At 37.5% G+C, this 19,147-nt stretch overlaps 1 protein-coding gene across 9 annotated transcripts; it reads right to left on the bottom strand.

Annotated features, from left to right (window-relative positions):
* Positions 1–1,462: 1,462 nt before the first annotated feature.
* Positions 1,463–14,649, bottom strand: LOC103714762 (cyclin-dependent kinase G-2). Of its 9 annotated transcripts, XM_026807559.2 has the most exons (11): positions 12,708–14,648; positions 12,475–12,603; positions 12,203–12,338; positions 12,039–12,127; positions 11,705–11,816; positions 11,500–11,606; positions 11,218–11,395; positions 11,009–11,074; positions 10,743–10,821; positions 9,689–9,764; positions 6,181–6,544 (listed from the first exon to the last, which is right to left on the bottom strand). In XM_026807559.2, the coding sequence occupies exons 1-7, from the start codon at positions 14,192–14,194 to the stop codon at positions 11,302–11,304; spliced, it is 2,154 nt and encodes a 717-aa protein (XP_026663360.1). In that variant the 5' UTR covers positions 14,195–14,648; the 3' UTR covers positions 6,181–6,544; positions 9,689–9,764; positions 10,743–10,821; positions 11,009–11,074; positions 11,218–11,301. The 9 variants fall into 9 exon arrangements, with proteins under 9 accessions (XP_026663353.1, XP_026663356.1, XP_026663360.1 ...); XM_026807552.2 differs by adding an exon at positions 1,463–1,853 and having other exon boundaries at positions 6,416–6,544; positions 10,743–11,395; XM_026807555.2 differs by adding an exon at positions 1,463–1,853 and having other exon boundaries at positions 6,416–6,527; positions 10,743–11,395.
* Positions 14,650–19,147: the final 4,498 nt, after the last annotated feature.

The following is a 19,147-nucleotide window of genomic DNA, read 5'->3' as shown; positions in this document are numbered from 1 at the left end:
ATTTCATGAGTAATAATTGGATTTGGGTGAATTATCGGATCAAAGCCCATGTTGATATACCAAACCTAATTCAGATCAAGGTTTCCAATAATGGAAATCTATTATTATGGACTGAAACTACACAATCGTTGACCGTTATAATCGTTAATCATGGCAGTTGATAAATCACAGAAGGCCATGACTGGAGAATTAGCCTTTCCGGCCAATATCCATGTCGACAAGTATCCAAATTCACACCTTGACATCCAAGTGACTCGGTGGGCAGGCGATTTATAGTAATACTTATTGGATTTTATTATAATAGCATAACAATCTTTTTTAAATTTTACTTTCAATCTAATATATGGGGCCATAGAATCTTTAGGAGTATAATGGTATAAGAAGAAGAAGAAGAATGCGAAAATTTTATGATGAGAAAAAAACAAATTGACAAATTGTGGAATCTTCACTAATAAACTAATACTTTATAATTCCATATTACAACCTTCTAATTTGCAAGCTATATAAATAACATCCCCCGCAATATGACCCCAAACATCTTCTAATCCTAATCCTGCCAATTAAAGAACTCCCGATATGACTAAAATTTTAAAATCAAAAGAAACTCATCATTAGATTACAGTCGAAACTTTTAGCCAATTTTTAACTCAAAAAAATTAAAATTTGACTAAGGTCATAATATACCATTTGTAGAGTGCTCGAAGAAATTTGTAATGAGACTAAAATTTCAGACCCGATATATGTAAGAAAGTCACTCCTTCAAGAAGGATATTGGTTTAACATAAGTTGCAATATGCTTCTATTGACAGATCTAGTGTATTTCTAAATCTGTGTTACATCATAATCCCTGCTGTACCTCCATTTATATGGATTCAACTACTCATATGGGGCATGCCGACACAAACAACATGCCATGCCAAAATAAACATGATAATATTTGTAATAAAAAATGTTAGACGGTTAAAACCTTATTATCCATTGACTTTATTATATTCATTAAATAAATGCTTTCCTGATTAATTATAAAGTGGTACCTAATGCAATTTGTATCAGACTAACCCATGAGATACAGAGGAGAGAGAGAAGGGGGGCGGGGGATTCAAGAATCTCTAGTTGAAACCTAGTCCTTTTCAACTCAAATCGTCAACCTGCTCTCCAAACACCGCCATTAGTCATGGATTCTCCAGTGTCGTTAGTCCTTTTAACTCCAATCCTCAATTTGCTTTCCTTGCCGCCCTTACCACCGCCCTTAATGGAGCAAGGTTGTCCTCTCATCACCCCATCAAGCCCCCAAACTCTTGCCGCCACCATTCTCTCCCTTAACCTACCCACTCTCCTGTGATATGGACCTTCGAACACAGTGAACCACCCTCATCTCCTCCTTGGGTCGAGGGTGAATAGTTCATGAAAAAAAAAAAAAAAAAATACATTTCTTCACACAAATTCACCATAGAGAAGTTCAAAATAATGAGAGGTGAATGATCCAACAGTAGAGTCCCATAAAAGAAAGTGAATCCTTCTACCATGCAAAAGATACAATCCCAAATTCCCAATCCTTTCTGCTGTAACAAGTGCACTCAATCAGCGAGCACCCACGGTAGGCCTTATCACCTCCACGACTTCCAACGTGACCCTCAGCAGCCTTCACTTCCATCAGAAGGTATTTTATGTTGGCCAAGGGGTTGAAAGAGAAGAAGAAATTTATGAACTTCGGCATAGGATCAAATGATCGCCCTGACCAGCGAGTTGCATCTTGTACGACCAACCAGCTTTGAACGGTTGAACCACACAAGCTAGCAGTTTAAATAGAATTCAAATATTTCCAGGTTTTCTCTCGACCTGCCCTGCAATGTCTAGCAGGTTGAACCAACCATGTTGGCCAAAACTCAACATTGATGCACACGATATTTTTTTTAAAAAGTATTTGACTATATGCAATTGAGATGCATCTCTAAGCTTAATCTGATATCGAGACAACAAAAAAAAAAAACATATAAAAGGAACAATATAATAAGATAAAATGAATATAATTTACAATCATATTGATAAAATAAAATTATCACTGCTCATTCACCTTATCATGTACATCAGAATTCATAATTATCATGTCACCATAAAATAACCCAATCTACACATTATTAATTCAATATCACATTAATATTTTATGGTAGCTTACTCATATACTGCACTATTGCATCATATGCAATGAGCTCACTTTACGATAATATACTTGGGTATATATTACATGAACAAATCTCATAATATAATCATTTATGCTATACAACTCTTACAAAAGTATTTTCGGAAAAATGTATTCCATATTCTATAGTATGATAAACTACCGTCAACACAACAATAGATATAATAATAATAATAGTAGTAGTAATGATTATGATAATGATTATCATTATCATTACTAAATGCATACTCAAAATCCTTATTACCAAATTATACAGTTCAAATTTTGGATACACATCTATGGATTAAATCTTTATTTCAAAGTGATAACTCCCACACAACACCGTAATTCAATAATATGAAAATTTTGAACGTAGTTTTGGAACAACTGCTTTCGGCCTGTAACTCTTGAACAAAAATCTCTCACCACCCAAGACTGTAAATTAAAGCATGATCAGTTCAATCATAGTTGGAACTATAGTTTTTGCCTTATACAGAGCGCTATGCATTACATGTATGTTAGTTTGGCAGTTTCAAATGGAACTACGGAAAGGCCAATTTTTAAGGCCTCTGTATTAGGCGAGGTCAAGTACAGAACCAATGCCTAAAATTGAGTCATACAATTTCCAACAGCGAGCTACTGGCAAGCTTACGGATAAGAAAATAATGCACGAAATATTCATAACAGTATTTTCTAGTCCCTCGATCCTGCCTTGAGACATCTTAGCCCTTGAAGCCAGACGCTTCAGCCTGGAACTCTTTGCAATAAACTAATACACTACTGAACAAGAAAACAAATGTTTCAACATGCAAGTTCAAATTCTAATCAAATATTGCAGATCAGTTGTTAGATTAACAATGTCAAATAATCCTGCACCTTTAACCGGTCTAACATGCAAAATTAGCAACTCACACAAAGTGTCTCATATACAAACTCCTGATATAATTCCTCATCTGATTTCAAGCCAATAAATGATTACGAGAAGAAAAAAATAATAGTACTTGACAGAGCCAGTAATATTGGTGCTAATTGGAACCAAAGTGACCATGATGGACTTCAAGCAGATATTGTCAGATGTGAGCAAAGTGCATCAACGAAAAAGTCATACCCATCAGATTAAAAATATCTTGTGCTATCGTGGCTGAATCCAAAAGACGGTGAGAAGCTTTCTATACATGAAACGATCTGAAACAGGTTGTAAACGACAGATTTGTAGCTGGTATAGGACAGCCATTAGTAACTATTGCACGCTTTTAATCAGCATGAAATAATGAGTATGGGGTATTCATGCATCTCAAAATGAAAGCTGGTCTTTAGTAGACCTTTTTCAACTTTTCAAAAAGCCAAAAATTTGTTTCGAAATTTTTACCAAGCATCTTAACATTATCCAAAAAACTTCTAGCCCTCTAAAAATAAATTTTTGGCCCTCCAAAAGCAATGCCAAATGGACCCTTGATCCTGCTTAGCATTTTAGAGCCATATATACAGCCCAATTTCGACCATTGCCCATGAAATAGGCTCAAGCTAATGGCTATATTTGATACAGGTTTCCCATGAGTCTGGTATGGATAATGGTAATGTTAAAATGTTGATCATGTTATAATTATTGTTGAAGTACCAAGCAATAAGCATTAATTGTTAATTGTTGTTGTTATTATATTCTTATTATCCATCCAAAAAAAATATTACTATCATTGCAATTGTTATTATTGCATCTAATGTACTATATTTATTTTTAAATAGTAGAAAATAGTAAATACATGCAGTCTGCATGCCGCATATCCACTATGCAGTCTCTTGACCACCCATATACCACAGCTGCCTTTTAGAACACAGGTTTACAGTACCACAGAAACCCGCACAAAAATCTTAAAAGTCACTTCAAGACAATTCTAATACCTCAAAGCTTCCCTAAACCGCCACCAAGGTGGTAGCCTAGTGGTAAGGGGGCGATAATTCCGCCCAAGTTGCCCGGGTTCGAAACGCACGGGCGTCGATTAAATTAGGGGACTGGATACCCCACCCCCGGATGGCTTGATGGTGGTTATGCTTTCCTTCCAGTTGTACCAAGGTGGCGCTGGGGTGACGTACCCACACGTGAGGCGCTGAGCCCACGAGTCGGGGAAGGCACGCGAAACCTTCGACCTATATCGAATATTCCCTGATGGACGGGGGGCCTAGTGGGGGCTGCTACGCGAGTGGGCTGGTCCCTCCCCCTCCCCTCCTTTTATTTACCAAAAAAAAAAAAAAGCTTCCCTAAACCAACATAACCTAAAGTCAAATTTGCAGACGTCAGTCCTTTTTAAAGAAAAAGAACTAAAACATCAACCAAAATAGACCTAAAATTCAGCCCAAAATAACAACAGAATATCAACGTAATGCCTAACCGCATGCCAATGATGCCCCATGAGCAAAAATCTTATCAAACCTTTTTACTGAACAACCTTGAAATCAATTTTTTATTCATCATTTGCAATATAATCCCCAACAATCAATCTTCAAGCATAGTGTTCAGTAGGGAATTTATTTAGAACACAGCCACCACTTTTTTTCTTTATATGTGCTCAACGTGAATCATTTAAACAAAAATTTGATATTTTCATACAAAATAATTTAGTAAACTAAGTTCTTATAGAAACTAGTCATCCGACTGATGTTCAAGCCCACGATTTTTGTAGTGATCTACTAGCCTAGTGTTCAACAATCAGCCACCATGAGGACTCTTGCAGCAATAAGACAGGAGTCACTGGAGAGAGCTTCGCTTTTAACAAGAATATATCCCAGGATTCCATGAAAGAAGGACAGTAATCATGTAGATTTTTAGCAATCCCTTTTCTAATAGTATCTATTGACCACATTTAATCTATTTTCTGATCAACTGTTGAATAGGTAAATGACCTTTTAGATGGATTTTTGGCATCTGAGTAGTTTAGATGTTGCAGATCATGATCAACAGTGTGGATATCCAATCTATTAACGTCTTGTTCTTGCTCTGATGTGTGCATGTGTGAAACAGAAAGAGACATCATTCCACTTCATGCAGGTTCCTTGCCATTATTACTAATGCATAATCTCCAGTTTTAGCCTTGTGCTCTTCAATAGACTATGCCCTTATCCTCATTCATGTAAAGTTTTACACTCATCCTTCCGACTTGGTTATCAGTTAGATCTTGCCCCTAAGATGTGTCTCCACAAGAATGACGTCCAACAAGAACATCTGCTAATAGAACGAGGCAAGGACATCATGAAGGCACCAAAAGAATGCATATGGCCACATTTCTCAATTTGCATTAACTTATTTACAAAGAAGACTAAAGAAAGAGCCTAGCTTCCATAACCAATTTTTGTTTCGGAAAATCCCCGATCACGATCAGAACATCGGTACTTTACAGTCCTCTCTAATCTGTAAAATTAATATTTGATTAGCAAATAAATAACTAGTCATAATAGAAAGCCCTCGATTATTTTCTGATACTTAATTGTCCACACACATTTAGTGGCTTTGTTATTGTTCATCTAAATGCTTTGCATCATTATGTAGCTTGCAGACATAACGAGTTAGTGTCATCACAATTTTCAAAATGTTTTATATTGTTAAGAACAAAAATAAAGAATTAGGTGATCTTAATCAAGAATGAAGATATGCCACAACAACAGCTTCAGACGTTTTAGTATACAATACATTATAAAATGCGTATGTTATCATACAAAATTATGTATTGTGAATTATCTGATTTTCTCCTAATAACTTAAGACACTTATAATATGTGAAGATGTTCAATTATTGATGGTAAGAACAAATACAGAAGTTTTGACCCTTCTATCAGAGATCTCCAACATAAAGCCCTAGGTATAACCACCTTTTGTACAGAACAGCCTATTCCTGGTGATGAGATGCTAAAAAATGGACCTCAGTAAGCATTGGGGAAGAAATCCAAAACAATTTTGAAAATGAAATAGTAACAATGCACATAGTCTACGTAAGGAAGAAGGATAATTTGATAGCATAATGCAGTAATGAATCTCCATCATTATAAGAATAAAATTACCAGATCTGAAAGGAACCATGCATAACAATGAAAAATTGTGCAATGGTTGAACGTCTAAAAAATATACCACATAGCTTATAAAATGGGAGAAGTGTGCAGAAAAGCCAATCACAAGAAATGCATGAACAGAACGTTGGAGAGAAACAACCAGGAGCATTGCACTGATTAGATTTGGAGAATAAAGTACCACCGTAAGCATCTCTACAAATAACTGAACACTTCAAAAGCTTGCATCGCCATGCAGCTGACTGTGCTTCAACAAGCTTTCCAAAAGATGCATCAATGAGCCATACAAAGGCCTGGAATCCACAGGAATCTGAATAAGGAAGACACATCAAACTATTAAAGATTTGTTTTCATTAACTTCATCACAGCCAAGTTGCTTGATGCAGGAGTTAAGAGGTTCACACTACAATTCTTTTAGTCAACAGTAAATCAAATGCAGGTTGTACAAAGAACTTTGGAGTCAGATCAAGGCTCAATCAGCAACTAGATCCAATTTTTTTTCTTTGATCCCAAATTGTTCCAATCTGAACATGGAGGCTGTTATATGTCCAAAACCCTGTCCCTATATTTATTAGAAAACCATAACCTTTACTCAAAAGAGAGTATATTTTTCCACCTACTATCCATATAAAATCATTTGCTGCAATATCTGCATATTAGTGAATTAGAAAATTCAGCAAAACCCTCTGTATCGTTTAAAAAGAAATTTACAAGTCAAACGCTGAAGTGTTGCATTGCAATAATAGGTTTGCCAAACCAGTGCTGGGGGGTGTATTGGCCAGCAATCGGTTCGATACGTACGGGCCCATAGCATGCCGATCCGATAAACAATGAACAAGGAAGAGGGAGAGGGAGAAGGGGAGTGAGAGGCCTACGTAGAGGGGAAGAGGGAGAAGGACAGGGAGGAAGAGAGAGGGAGGGAGATAAAGAGAGAGAAGGGCAGTCGATGGGGGCCGAGTGGTCAACGGCTGCCAGAGAGCAAGGAGAGGGAGAAGGGGAGAAGAAGAGGGGGGGGGGGAGGGGAGACGAGGCTAGGGTTTTAAAGGGTCTTCAAGCCGAGGCGAAGCACAAGAAGGAACGAGTCGTCAAGGTTATGAAGGCATCTGCCATTCGGTCGACATTCCTTTTACTTCATTCAATCCACAAATGTCGAACCATCCAAGGATAGTTTAAAGGCCGAACCGACCTGCACAGCTGAACCATCCCAAGATGGCATCGTTTCGGTTCGAAAATGGGCCGAACCGCCTAGTTTGGGTTGGTTCGGCGTACCATACTTAGAATTATAATGGATTTAGTATGATTCTCTTGCCAAATAGTAGCAACATTTATCAGCATGGACTGCATGACAAGCTAGACAGCTCTAGCTGTCTTGGACTAGATCTTTCAAAAGAAGCATAGGCTCAATGTAAGCTCCCCTGAGACCACTTAAAAGAGGGGACAAGAAGTGCAGGAGAACTAAGAAAAGGGTAGCACAAAGCAAGGGCACAGGCTGACTGCAAGCAAAGCACCGAGTGGACTATTTGGATTGGGGCAAGGAAGAGAAGAACATTAAAGAAGAGAAACTGTACGAGATGAGGAAAGAAGAAAGGCGAAGACTATAGAAAAGCACAAAGAGAGGGCAGAGAGGGGTGAGGAAAAGAGGGAGAGGATAAAAATCAAATGAGGAAAGCATCAACATCGAACTTACTAGTAATATTCAGGAAAATGTATGCTGGTGCATGCTATTTGTAGATCATGAGTTTCATGTTTTTGAAAAAAAAAAAAAAGGTAGAAGTAAATATTCTTGCTTTCATTTTTTTCTAGAAATAATATTTTTGAAAAATAGAAGATAAAGACAATAGTACAAAATATTTTTATTGGCTCAGTTTCTATAATTTTATTTAAAAAAATAAAATATAAGAAATAAAAGTGATACCAAAGAGGCCCTTAGCAAAACTAACTTTATTTAACAACGCCATCAACAAGTTTGGCATTGATTAATTAATAGAAGTATACTATATAGATGGTTCTTGAACACAAGATACTCATCTCTAGCAAGTCCAACAAAAACGAACCTATCTAGTTGCATACAATTGTGAAAGAAATTAATCTTCTAGATAATCTTTATTCTACTACTCACTACATCTTTCCTTATCCAGTATATATAAATTTTTACATTGCCAAATAATATACAAGTAACAAGCTACAAAATATCGGTAGCATATTTGGGTCTTTTTGGCCATAGAAGATTTTCTACACTTACAATATTCCTATACTTCATGACACAAAACTACATCATCCAAACACTTATCAACAACAAGAAAGGAAAAACAATAAAGCTACCAAAGAACATGCATAATGTCTGTTAGTTTAAGAACGAGGCAATACTCATTTGTAGCCACAAAAACACCATTTGTGTGCTCCAAGACAGGCGGGCTCCACATATAGCAGGAAAGAGTATTGCAAGGAACGTATTTGATGTGTAGAGCAAGCACAATGTCTCTAAAAACATATATTGCTTTCCATGTTGGATAATACTTCCAGGACAAGAAACTAAAAGGATACTAGGATATCAAAAAATAAGAGCAACCTAAACAAAATATTTTAATCTCAAAAATTCTTCAATCAACCTGACAGAAAATTCAATTAAGAAACACTAATCCGAATATTTTAAAAGAACTAACTCGAGAGCTCCCAGAGGAAGACTTGATCAACAAAGCCATGAATACTATATGGTAGCAAACAGAGTGTGAACCAAAAAAATAATCATTAATGTGCTAACCTAACCAATTGGATCACATAACCACTTAGAACATGGTGCATCTCTTGGTCAAATTTTAAAAATGTTGTAATTGAGTATTCAATAAACAAGGGTCCCCTTTGGGACCTCTGTTTCGAATGAAATAGGGGAACCGGAGGCAGAGCCCCTCCGCGCGGCTCCCCGACCCTCCGCCACCCCCTCTCTCTCTCTCTCTCTCTCTCTCTCTCTTCCTCTCTCCGATTCTCTCTCCCCCACCTTTTCTACCGTGTCATTGCAGCACGAAGCAGCAGGAGGGGTGGCGGGTACCGACCCATACCGCCGGGCAACCGGTTCGAGCACAGCAATCCTTGCCTTCCACAAATCTGTTATTGGTATCTCAAGCACGCAAACTTGATTTTATGTATTTCTAAATCTAATAATTTTATACCCCATTTCACTTAGATGATTTGATACAGCAGCGTCATCCCAATATTACCATTAATAAACGCTAAACATCACCAAAACTCTAAGCTTGACAATACAATTCACAATTTAAAAGAATCAGGAAGACAAGTTGAAAGATCAAGCCTCCGACATGTACATCTTGTAATATGACATTTCAAGAATCTGTGAAAATGGGCCCACCAAGATGTATAGATTACAACTAGGACAAAGAACAGCTTACAGTTAGGCTTTTGATACAAAGAGAAGAAAGAACAGTAGAAAGATACTGACCACCGGAAATTTCTATGCATACTACTTTCAGGTAAGAGCCATCAAGCCCCATATTTTGCAGAAGCCTTGGCTTAAACTGCAAATACGTCAAAGAATAATTAATGATAAGTTCATTTGGCTTCCCAAACAACATAGCCAACAATCAATAAGCAATTTCATAAGTCATGTGAAGAGGAAAAATGGAAGGCCTCTAACAACTTATTGCAGATCATCACCTTGTAAATGTGAATTAAAAAGAAAAATTTTACATGGTATATAGAAAGGTGCAATTGATTTGAACATACGGGATGTGAAAACCATCAAGTCAGTGCACAATTTTTTCAGCTGCACATAATAAATGTCCATTATCAGAAGGACTAAACATTTTTCCCCAGGTGCACATCAATGTATGTGATCAGAATAACTGATAACATTCATTATTATATGCTAAGAATGTCTCATGCATGTATTATACTGCAAATCGCAGCAGTATTTGTAAATTATTTCCACCTTAGCTACAGAAGCAGTGAAGCACTGCCATCAATAGCAGGAGTGCAGGATCTTTTCACACAGTATAGCATAGAACTGCCAAGGACAAAGGGTTTATCGAGCAAAAGAACAAAATAAATGCACACAGAATCTTGGGAATGATATAATCTCCTGATAGTAAAAACTTTTATATTTCAAACTGCTGTTAATAAGCTTAATATTTCACACTAATGATAAAAATACATCCTTGCAGATTCAGAGAAAAGCATGCTGAATTAGGCACTGCTAGCTCATATAAATCAAACACTGTTGAATTAATTTGGAGTTAAATGCTGGAACATGCACGGTATTCGCACTGGATAATTCGTGCTTGTACATCAAAAGTTTTGAGCATTCATATGGTAGTTGTTTGGCCTGGCCCAATAATAATTTCATATAGACATTGCTACAGCCAGAAGCTAATTTGCAATGTTTACATAGCTCAAGACCTTATAGAAGTCGCAATTTCAAAAGCAGTTTAACTCATCATCATGTATATACATCTCAACTTTTTGCTTCCAATCACTTGTGTCAATCAGTGAATTACCTTTCTACAGGAATTCTTTCAATCAATTTCTCCAGGATTGAAAGCAAAGAACGCCCCTTCCGCTTCACACCATTCGTCTCTTGCAAACACAATTTGATGATCAAAAGAACAGCACAAAAATTATAGGCAATATATCCATAAATTTCTGTTGTTTAAATCCGGCATTTTGAGCATTGTTTACAATGTATCAACGAGAAATATGTTACATACACAAGTTTCAAAAGATACTGATCCTAGCACAAAGAAAAAAAGCCAATATGCCACACCTTGCAACGCAGGCTGCATAAAACGAAGCACTTTTTATGTTCATTGATGCTGAAGAAAAAATAATCCTGCAACAAAATTTGTTTGATGGAGAAGAAGAAAATATCTTATCTCCACCCAAGTCAACAAGTTGCCTGCTAAAGAATGGCATCAATTGTTGCCTGAGACTAACACAAGTTGTGGAACGTCACGTTCAGTGCATGCCCCTCACCTCAGAAACAGTTTAGTGTACAGTAATTCCTGCTGAAGCACCAGTAGCGTTTCAACATTCAGGTGCAACCGCACATTGTTCTGGTCAACCAAAAATGCTGCCAGTACCCCCTTGTTGTAATTCCTTCCTCCTTTGCTCCTCTAGCGGATCTGGGCTCTTCATAATTCTTCGCAGACGCCTAAGTTGCATCCAAGATATTTAAACATAGATTTTCAACGCTTAAGACAAATAACTCAAGGTGCAAATACACTGGTGCAACCCATAAACAGCATTTCCAAGTACCTGTCTTGTGCATGTTGAGCAGGAAATGTTGGCATAAAATCCTTTGACTTAGGTAAAGGAACTTCATTAAACCAGGGATGCTTAAGGGCAGCTTCTGCTGTTATCCGCTGCATAATAAGCAAAGGACAGCATTAGGGCATCGAAAGATAGGCTAAAGAAAGTCAATAAGTATAAATAACCCATGATTCTTTCTGGTGTATCTCACCTTCTCTGGGTCATACGTTAGCAGTTTGTTCAGTAAGTCAAAACCAGCTTCAGATAGAGTTGGACGACCAGAAAATGATGTAGGTGGGAACTTCTCCCGCAGCCTATTATACCTGGAAAGCAGGATAAATAAAAGACTCAGTGTTTAATACCAGCATGAGCAGAACTTCGCCTAACAAAGTGCCATGAAGGCAAGCCAGGATGCCTAGGCAATATCACCAATAGCTGGATGCCTGGGAAAATATTTGCAACGATAAGGATTCATATTTAGCTTAAAAAAACTAACAAGAAGCCTATAAATTGATAAGAAAACAAAATAGAGGATGGTAACTTACGGCTGCTTCACAAAGTTAACTTTGACACCAGGTAATTTTGCAAATCCAGGCCATATCTTCTCATTTGGCGTCCCAAGTGTTCTAAATATCTGCACATAAGTGACACAAATGAAAACTGGATCGAGTAGATGGAAGAAGTGCAGAAGCAAAATAAATAATTGTACCTTGTCAAGTTGATCAAACTCAGTTTTTCCATTGAATAATGGTTCCTTGGCTAAAAGTTCGGCCATTATGCAACCCAATGACCACATGTCAATAGCAGTTGAATATTCCTTTGCTCCTAAAAGAAGTTCTGGTGCCCTGCCATTACAGAATAAATGAGAACTTGCCAGAACAAAACAAAATATGAACTAACAAATATGCCAGAATACAAAATGACTTAAGGTGTAAAATAAAGCAACAAATATGAACATATACAAAATAGTAAGGCACCTACCTGTACCACAATGTCACCACCAGGTGAGTATATGGTTTCAATGGGCTCCCATACTGGCGAGACAGCCCAAAGTCACATATTTTCAACTCACCACGATTATTCAGAAGAAGATTTGATGTTTTCAGATCCCTGAAGAAAACATAAAAATAAAATATGCCTTAGACAACTAAAACACCAAACAAAAATTGATAGATCCAAGGATCTAATTCATAAACTTGAGAATGTAAAAGTACCTATGGAGTACCCAGTTATCATGAAGATACTTGACACCTTCCAACAACTGAAGCATTAAGCACTTGACCTCACTCTGGCTAAATGGCTGCTTCATTGTCTCCATCAGCCCTTTGAGATCATGCTCCATGTACTCCATAACCATGAAGATACTATCAAGGCTGCTGCCCACAACAACTTCCTTCACATCCACAACTGAAGAGTGGTGAAAAGACAGCAAAATGTTAATTTCCCTCAAAGAGGTCAATGGGAAGCCCTCCCGCTCCTTCTCCATCTTCACCTTCTTCAATGCCACTACTTCACTGGTCTTCTTATCTTTTGCTCTGTACACAACTCCATAAGTGCCTTCATCAATCTTGTTCAGCCTCTCAAACTCATCAACACTTCTACACCCTTCTAGCATGTTTATACATCTTTGGGGAGGTTGTACAGGTTCTAGTGTTTTAACCATATCATCCTCTACCTCAGAATCAGTCTCTGGCAAATAATCAGATGCGCCCTCATCAGTCTCCTCCCCATCAACATCCATATAATCATTCCTATCCACCTCACCTCCATGGTGGTCATCCCCATGGTCCCCAGATGCGGATGACTTGGATGCTGCCCCATCAGAACCTTCTCTCATAACAACCTCTCCAAGCTCAGGGCTCAGCTCCTTCTTAAGTGATTTCTGGTCGACTATATTATCAGCCAAAGGAGTATTTTTCCTCCTCTTGGGCACAACCTCCTCATCGGAAGCTTCCGCTTCATCATTGTCTAATGCATTGTTCCCATCTGCCCATCGTGAAGTAGAAATGTTCCTTGCTGTTGGGTACTCCTCCTCCTCATCCTCAAGCTGCCCAGGCTCCTGATCATTACCCAATTGCTGATCATGAGGTGAATCAATGGAGATCTTCACATCTGCTGGTGACTGGGACTGTCGAACTGTCTCAATCAAATCAGGTGGGACATATCCACTAGGCAGGGGAGGAGGTGGAGGAAGGGTGGCATGTGCTGGTGGGTCATTTTTGCTTCTGGAACTCGCAACAGTAGATTGCTTGCTATCATCCCTATCCCACACGATAGGTGAAAACTTCCTCTTTCTGCTTGACGAGGGCAAAGCCCCATTTTCCTTGCTACGACTTCCGTTGTCTCTAAGCAGAGAATCAGGAGCCTCGGGGTCATCTGAACCGCTTCCACTCGACAGCTCCCCAGGCTCACGATCAACCAATCTCCCCGAGAGCTGGCTCCGCTTCGTCTCGTTCCCACTGCCACCGCTTGAATTGCTCGCGCTCAAAGGGGAACATTGGTACCCGTTCAAGGAATCCCTCTTTTTGATGTCCCTTTGCCTATCCCTAACCCTATCCCGGAGATCCCGCCCATGGCTCCTGTCCCGTTCCCCATCACGGTACCGACCCATATAATAGTCCTTCCTCCTGGAGACCTCTACATCCGATTCCCGGTCCCTAAATTCGTGATCTTTGTAGCCTCCCTGACGACCCGCGGCCATTGAACGGCAGAACGAACGAGACCCTAGCAATCGAAGGAGAAAGGGGGCAAAATCGAAACCCTAGGAACCGGGACCCTAGAAATTAAGAACCAAACAGATCTCGAAACCCTAATCCTCGTAATCCCGTCGAATAAAGAAAAGAGAAAAAAAAAGAGGGATGCAGCGATAGAGACCGATCACAAAGAACTGGAGGAAAACCCTAGCAACGATCGAATTTTGAAACCCCAGACAACCACAAAGATCAATTTTTTTAGAAGCGAAAACGATCGAAGATCGAAGCTTCGATGAGAAATTAGGATGCAAAAGAAGAAAGGAGTAGGAGAATCGAAGGATCTGACCTCGAGCAGCACACTCGCTGCAGTAGTCTCTCCTCTTGCGATCGGCCGACGGCAACGCGAAATGATGAGAGGAGGAGGAATACTTGAAGGGCAAGGCTTTCCCCTTATTTATTTATTTATTTAATTTCCGTGGGCGGCGATGCTTCGCGTTATCTTAGGAGCCGTCGCCGACTTGACATATGAGAGAACTATTAGTCCACGTGCGTGTACTGCGGACTCCCCACATCCAAATCAGAACGGGACTTGTATAAGATGAACGGTCGTGATTCAAAACATAGACTCGTGATTTATGGTACTAATCTCCTAGTTAAATTTCCAAAGAAAAATAATTATTTTTTTAAAAAAATTATTGTATCTCATATTTAAAAAAAAATCAACCAGACCCATATAATTTATTAATTGATGCAATATGGTCCTAAAGCCTACTTAATATCTAATATCATTAATGTGCTATCTAAAATGGCAAAATTATCATTTTGAAATTCGAATTAGAGGACTCAATTGGAATGCATGACATTTTTGGCACTACTCGCATCACCGACACCAAGAATGCAGCCTATTGCTGTGCATTACCTACATGATGCTCGGGGCCCCAAATAGGTTGTGCAGCCCCTATCTCCCTCTCCACAACCCCATCAAACCCCCACACTTATCCTTTTTATTTTTAGTCTATAACCCTCCTCCTCCACATCCCCATCAAACCCCCCAATAAAAATTATGGCTCTCAAAAATTAGTCATAAATAAATTTTAAATTTAGGCACCCGAACGGGACTGAACCTCATTCGTGCCTCCTTTCAAGCACAACCTAGAGATTAAGAGATTAATAGCTGAGAATAGTGGAAGAAAAATAGCCCTAGTGAAGTGGAAGGCAGAGTGGAGGGACTTGAGGCGATGGTGGAGGATGTCGAGGAGGTAAATGATGAGGTAGAGCTACAGGCCGAGGCAATGGATGAATTTGGGATTGATACTATATGATTGGGAACTGGAGCTTTTTTTTTTCTATTACCAAGTGAAAGGTATTTTCATCCTAAAATTATCATGTGACCATTATGTGGTACAATCCAATGAGATTAGATAAACAAAAATGGATAGCAAGACCATGTTACATCACTTAAAGAACTCTAGCAATGTTATTGAAATTTTTTAAATACAAGAGATGAAACTTGTCATATGTTGAGGGGGTGTGTTGGTAATTTTTCTTTTTATTTTTTTATTATTGTTTTTATGTATAATAATGTGGTGTGGGAGAATTGTTTGTTTTGTGTTCATTTTTGACTTTCTTGAATCCAAAGAAGTTGATTGAGGAATGAAGCGCTTTTCTTCAAGTTGGGATTCCCGTTGGTTTGGATTGAGTTAGAGGAGTCTGGTCTCTATATAGTAGTCATCCATAAATTGTCGAGCAACTGCTAAGCAAGACAATATTAGAGCTCATAACTCATGGGCCCTACTCAATAATGTCATTGTGCAATAATAGATAATTAGTTGGTGGCTGAAGATCCAACCTCTCCAAGTCAACTCCGAGTTGGAAAAGATCATAGCTTGCTTTTTTGATGGGGTGGAAACACTAGGTGCCTGGTGTTATCCTCTCTACTTCATCCACTTGGTTCGAATTTGGGGTCTAACTACAAGCAGGATAAAGCTCGACATAAGTAAGTTATGCTCGAGGGAGAGGGGGAAGGGATGGAATACCTAATCACCAACCATTTTGCCAATCTATGGATCAAAGGACTTCCAAACTTAGGTTACCCATATTATTTAGCCTACTTAATTGTTGAAATAATCAAAAAGGATCTTCATTAACAAAAAGTAAACAAAATAATGATATGATGGTTGTACTATGATATCGAGTAATAATGTACAAATACACCTTTGATTCTAACTTACCATGCTTTATTTCTATGTCGGGCGTATCCTTCAATGACAACAAAATTAATAATAATAATAAAAAAAGCTAGAGATCGCCTTCCAGATCACCACCCAGTTTACCAATCTGATATAGAAGCCGATGATTGGTTGCGCGATAAGGGAAGCCCGTGATATCATCAACCCACCTATATAATGTAACAATCCTCAACTGCCACATAAGCCTGGTGACCCAAGAAATGATCTAATGGATGATTAGTAGCAATACTCTAATAAAAATATCCAAATTCTATATCATGGTTATGTTCCCTAGAAACACAAAAAGAGAAACCAATTATAGAATATTTCCCATTGCATACAAAGATTGGAGTGCTATATGAATCAAATATAGAGTATTTAATAAGATGAGCTTAATCCATGATTTGTGAGATTGCCCATAAAGCCATGGGTCACGTGGATTGCATAATGTGCAAGCAATCCATATATGATGCAGTATTATAAATCATCTTGTGAATTATAATGACTTGTTATTTGAGACTATACCTCTCCATTTTAGCTCCTATTGAAGAGAATTCCGATTCTAATAAGCTAGATTCTTGGCGGGTCTCCAATAGTTTTTTAAGTTTCTTTTTCATTTTATAATAAATTAATTTAGAAGAATTGATATAAAGTATGTTGGCCTTGCAAACAAGACAATTAAAACATCATAAGTCAAAATAGATACAAGATCAGGATGAGCTTGAGAAACTAACAAACTTTCCAACTTATTTGGACCACACCTTTATTTACCTTTATATGGATCAACCTAAGCTTCAAATACACGGTGAAAAAGAAAATATTTGATGTCTCAAGTGATAGTCCTTATTGTTGAACAGATACACTTACCATTTCTCACCATACATAATAGGTGAGAGGATATATAACTTTAGATAATAACCAAAAGAATTGGACACATCAAACTTTAAATAGTCCACATTACAAAATTTATTGGGCTAATCAAAGGTATGGCCATGGTATAGTCTAATAAGGTAGGCCCTTTCATTCTATACAACAAGCTGAACTCTTGCAATTGGAATCTTAACGATAAAAAAGCTATTAACATTTATCTCGATCCAAACTTGTGCGTTTAGTTCAAATAGAATATTGTAGATTTTAAGAAACTTCCTATAACCACCATAGTTTCATTGCATCATAAGAGTAGGTACTGTATTCTTTAGTTTTTTGAAACCACTCACGTTTGAACCTAAGGCTTCTAATTTATGGTGGAGGGTTCTAACCTACTGAGTTGTTAGCTATTATATTTTTGAAGTTTTTCAACCTAGATTGGTATAAAGAAGCATCGATAATTTTTTTATGCAGCCCCTTCATGATAGAGACAGATGGGAGATGAAAATAAAAAAAAAATGCTAAAGTTGGAGTTGATTAAAGAGATAAATGCATGACTTCAAATCTTATAAGCCAATAAGCTTAAGTTTACTAGGTTTTAAATAAAAATTAAATTCTACTAGTATTTTTATTGCAAAACTATTTTTATGATTTTCTGAATCATTTAACTAGGGGGTGTAAACACTTCTCCATTATCGATGTGTTTTAGACTGTACTTATCATTGCGACTTGATTTAGTTTCCAAAATGTCAAGCCATTTGAAGCGAACGAAGTGTCACATTATATTTTCCCTTTAGCTATTCTTAGAGTGGTCTCGGGTCACTTGGAGGCCTTGTGACTGTAAGGGGTACAATTCTGGCCTACATCACTTGCATTCAGTAGCAACACTTATCAATATATATTGTATAGATATACCTTAATATATTAGAGTTTTTTTGTATAAATATCCTTTTAAAAATTCAAAATTGTGCAAATACCTTTTTAAAATATATATCTATATCTGTATCCTCATAAAATCCCCTAATATAACTGTTCTTTTAACACCAATAATGAAAACCATATTTATTTTAATTTAAAATAAAATAAAATTTTGAAATTACTTCTTTGTTCCTATTGGAACCGCGGTCTATTCTCACTATTTTGAAATAAACCCTGTTTATTTCTACACAATGTCATAAGAGATGCAACAATCATGTGGAACATATATATTCCACTTGTGAAGAGATGCAATAATGACGTAACAAAGTCTTCTAACAGAGCTTCCGCTAGGTTATTGAAATCTATAAAATACAGAAATGAAGAAAAACAACCAATAGCTAAACGTATGGATAGAGCACAAATACCAAATCCCAAGTCCCATCCATAACTATCTTGAACCTATACAATATATATGGCTAATATGAATGAACCAAAACTTCTAGAAAAAAAAAACAAATTGAAGAACGAGCCTTTTTTTTTCTTTCACTTTCCCCGTAGCATCGAACTTTTCCTTCTTTGTGAACATGTCACCTTGCAAAGAGAGTTCAAGTTTCCTCCAAAGCTCTTAATCTTTCTTTGATTATTTCAAAAGTGTCAATACAAGTGCAGCACTTAAGATTTTGAGACTTATGTTAATTTATAATGTACTAATTCATCCTTCTTGTATAGAAGCATAAATGCACGACTCTAATTGCTATAAAAATAATTAATAAATGCAGAATTTTGAAGGCTATAATATTAACTAATAAATAAAGGATCATGAAGGCTATTACATTAATTTAAATGCCTAAATTCTTTCTGTTGCTGGTGGTCCGAACCGAGAACGATTGGCACAGCGGTGTGAACGGGATTCCGTCTGAGCTGCCTTGGTTGATGTTGATTGTGCTC

Source organism: Phoenix dactylifera, chromosome 10 (genome assembly GCF_009389715.1).
Source record: "Phoenix dactylifera cultivar Barhee BC4 chromosome 10, palm_55x_up_171113_PBpolish2nd_filt_p, whole genome shotgun sequence".
Classification (NCBI taxonomy): domain Eukaryota; kingdom Viridiplantae; phylum Streptophyta; class Magnoliopsida; order Arecales; family Arecaceae; genus Phoenix; species Phoenix dactylifera.
Note: the sequence above shows the minus strand (reverse complement) of the source record. Positions and strands in the feature narration are given on the sequence as shown.

Coding starts and splice junctions, on each gene's coding strand:
- LOC103714762 (XM_026807552.2), bottom strand. CDS start 14,194: ATGGCCGCGGGTCGTCAGGGAGGCTACAAAGATCACGAATTTAGGGAC. Junction 12,339..12,474: donor GTGGTGACATTGTGGTACAG/GTAGGTGCCTTA, acceptor CTGTAATGGCAG/GGCACCAGAACTTCTTTTAG. Junction 11,396..11,499: donor GCTCAACATGCACAAGACAG/GTACTTGGAAAT, acceptor GATGCAACTTAG/GCGTCTGCGAAGAATTATGA.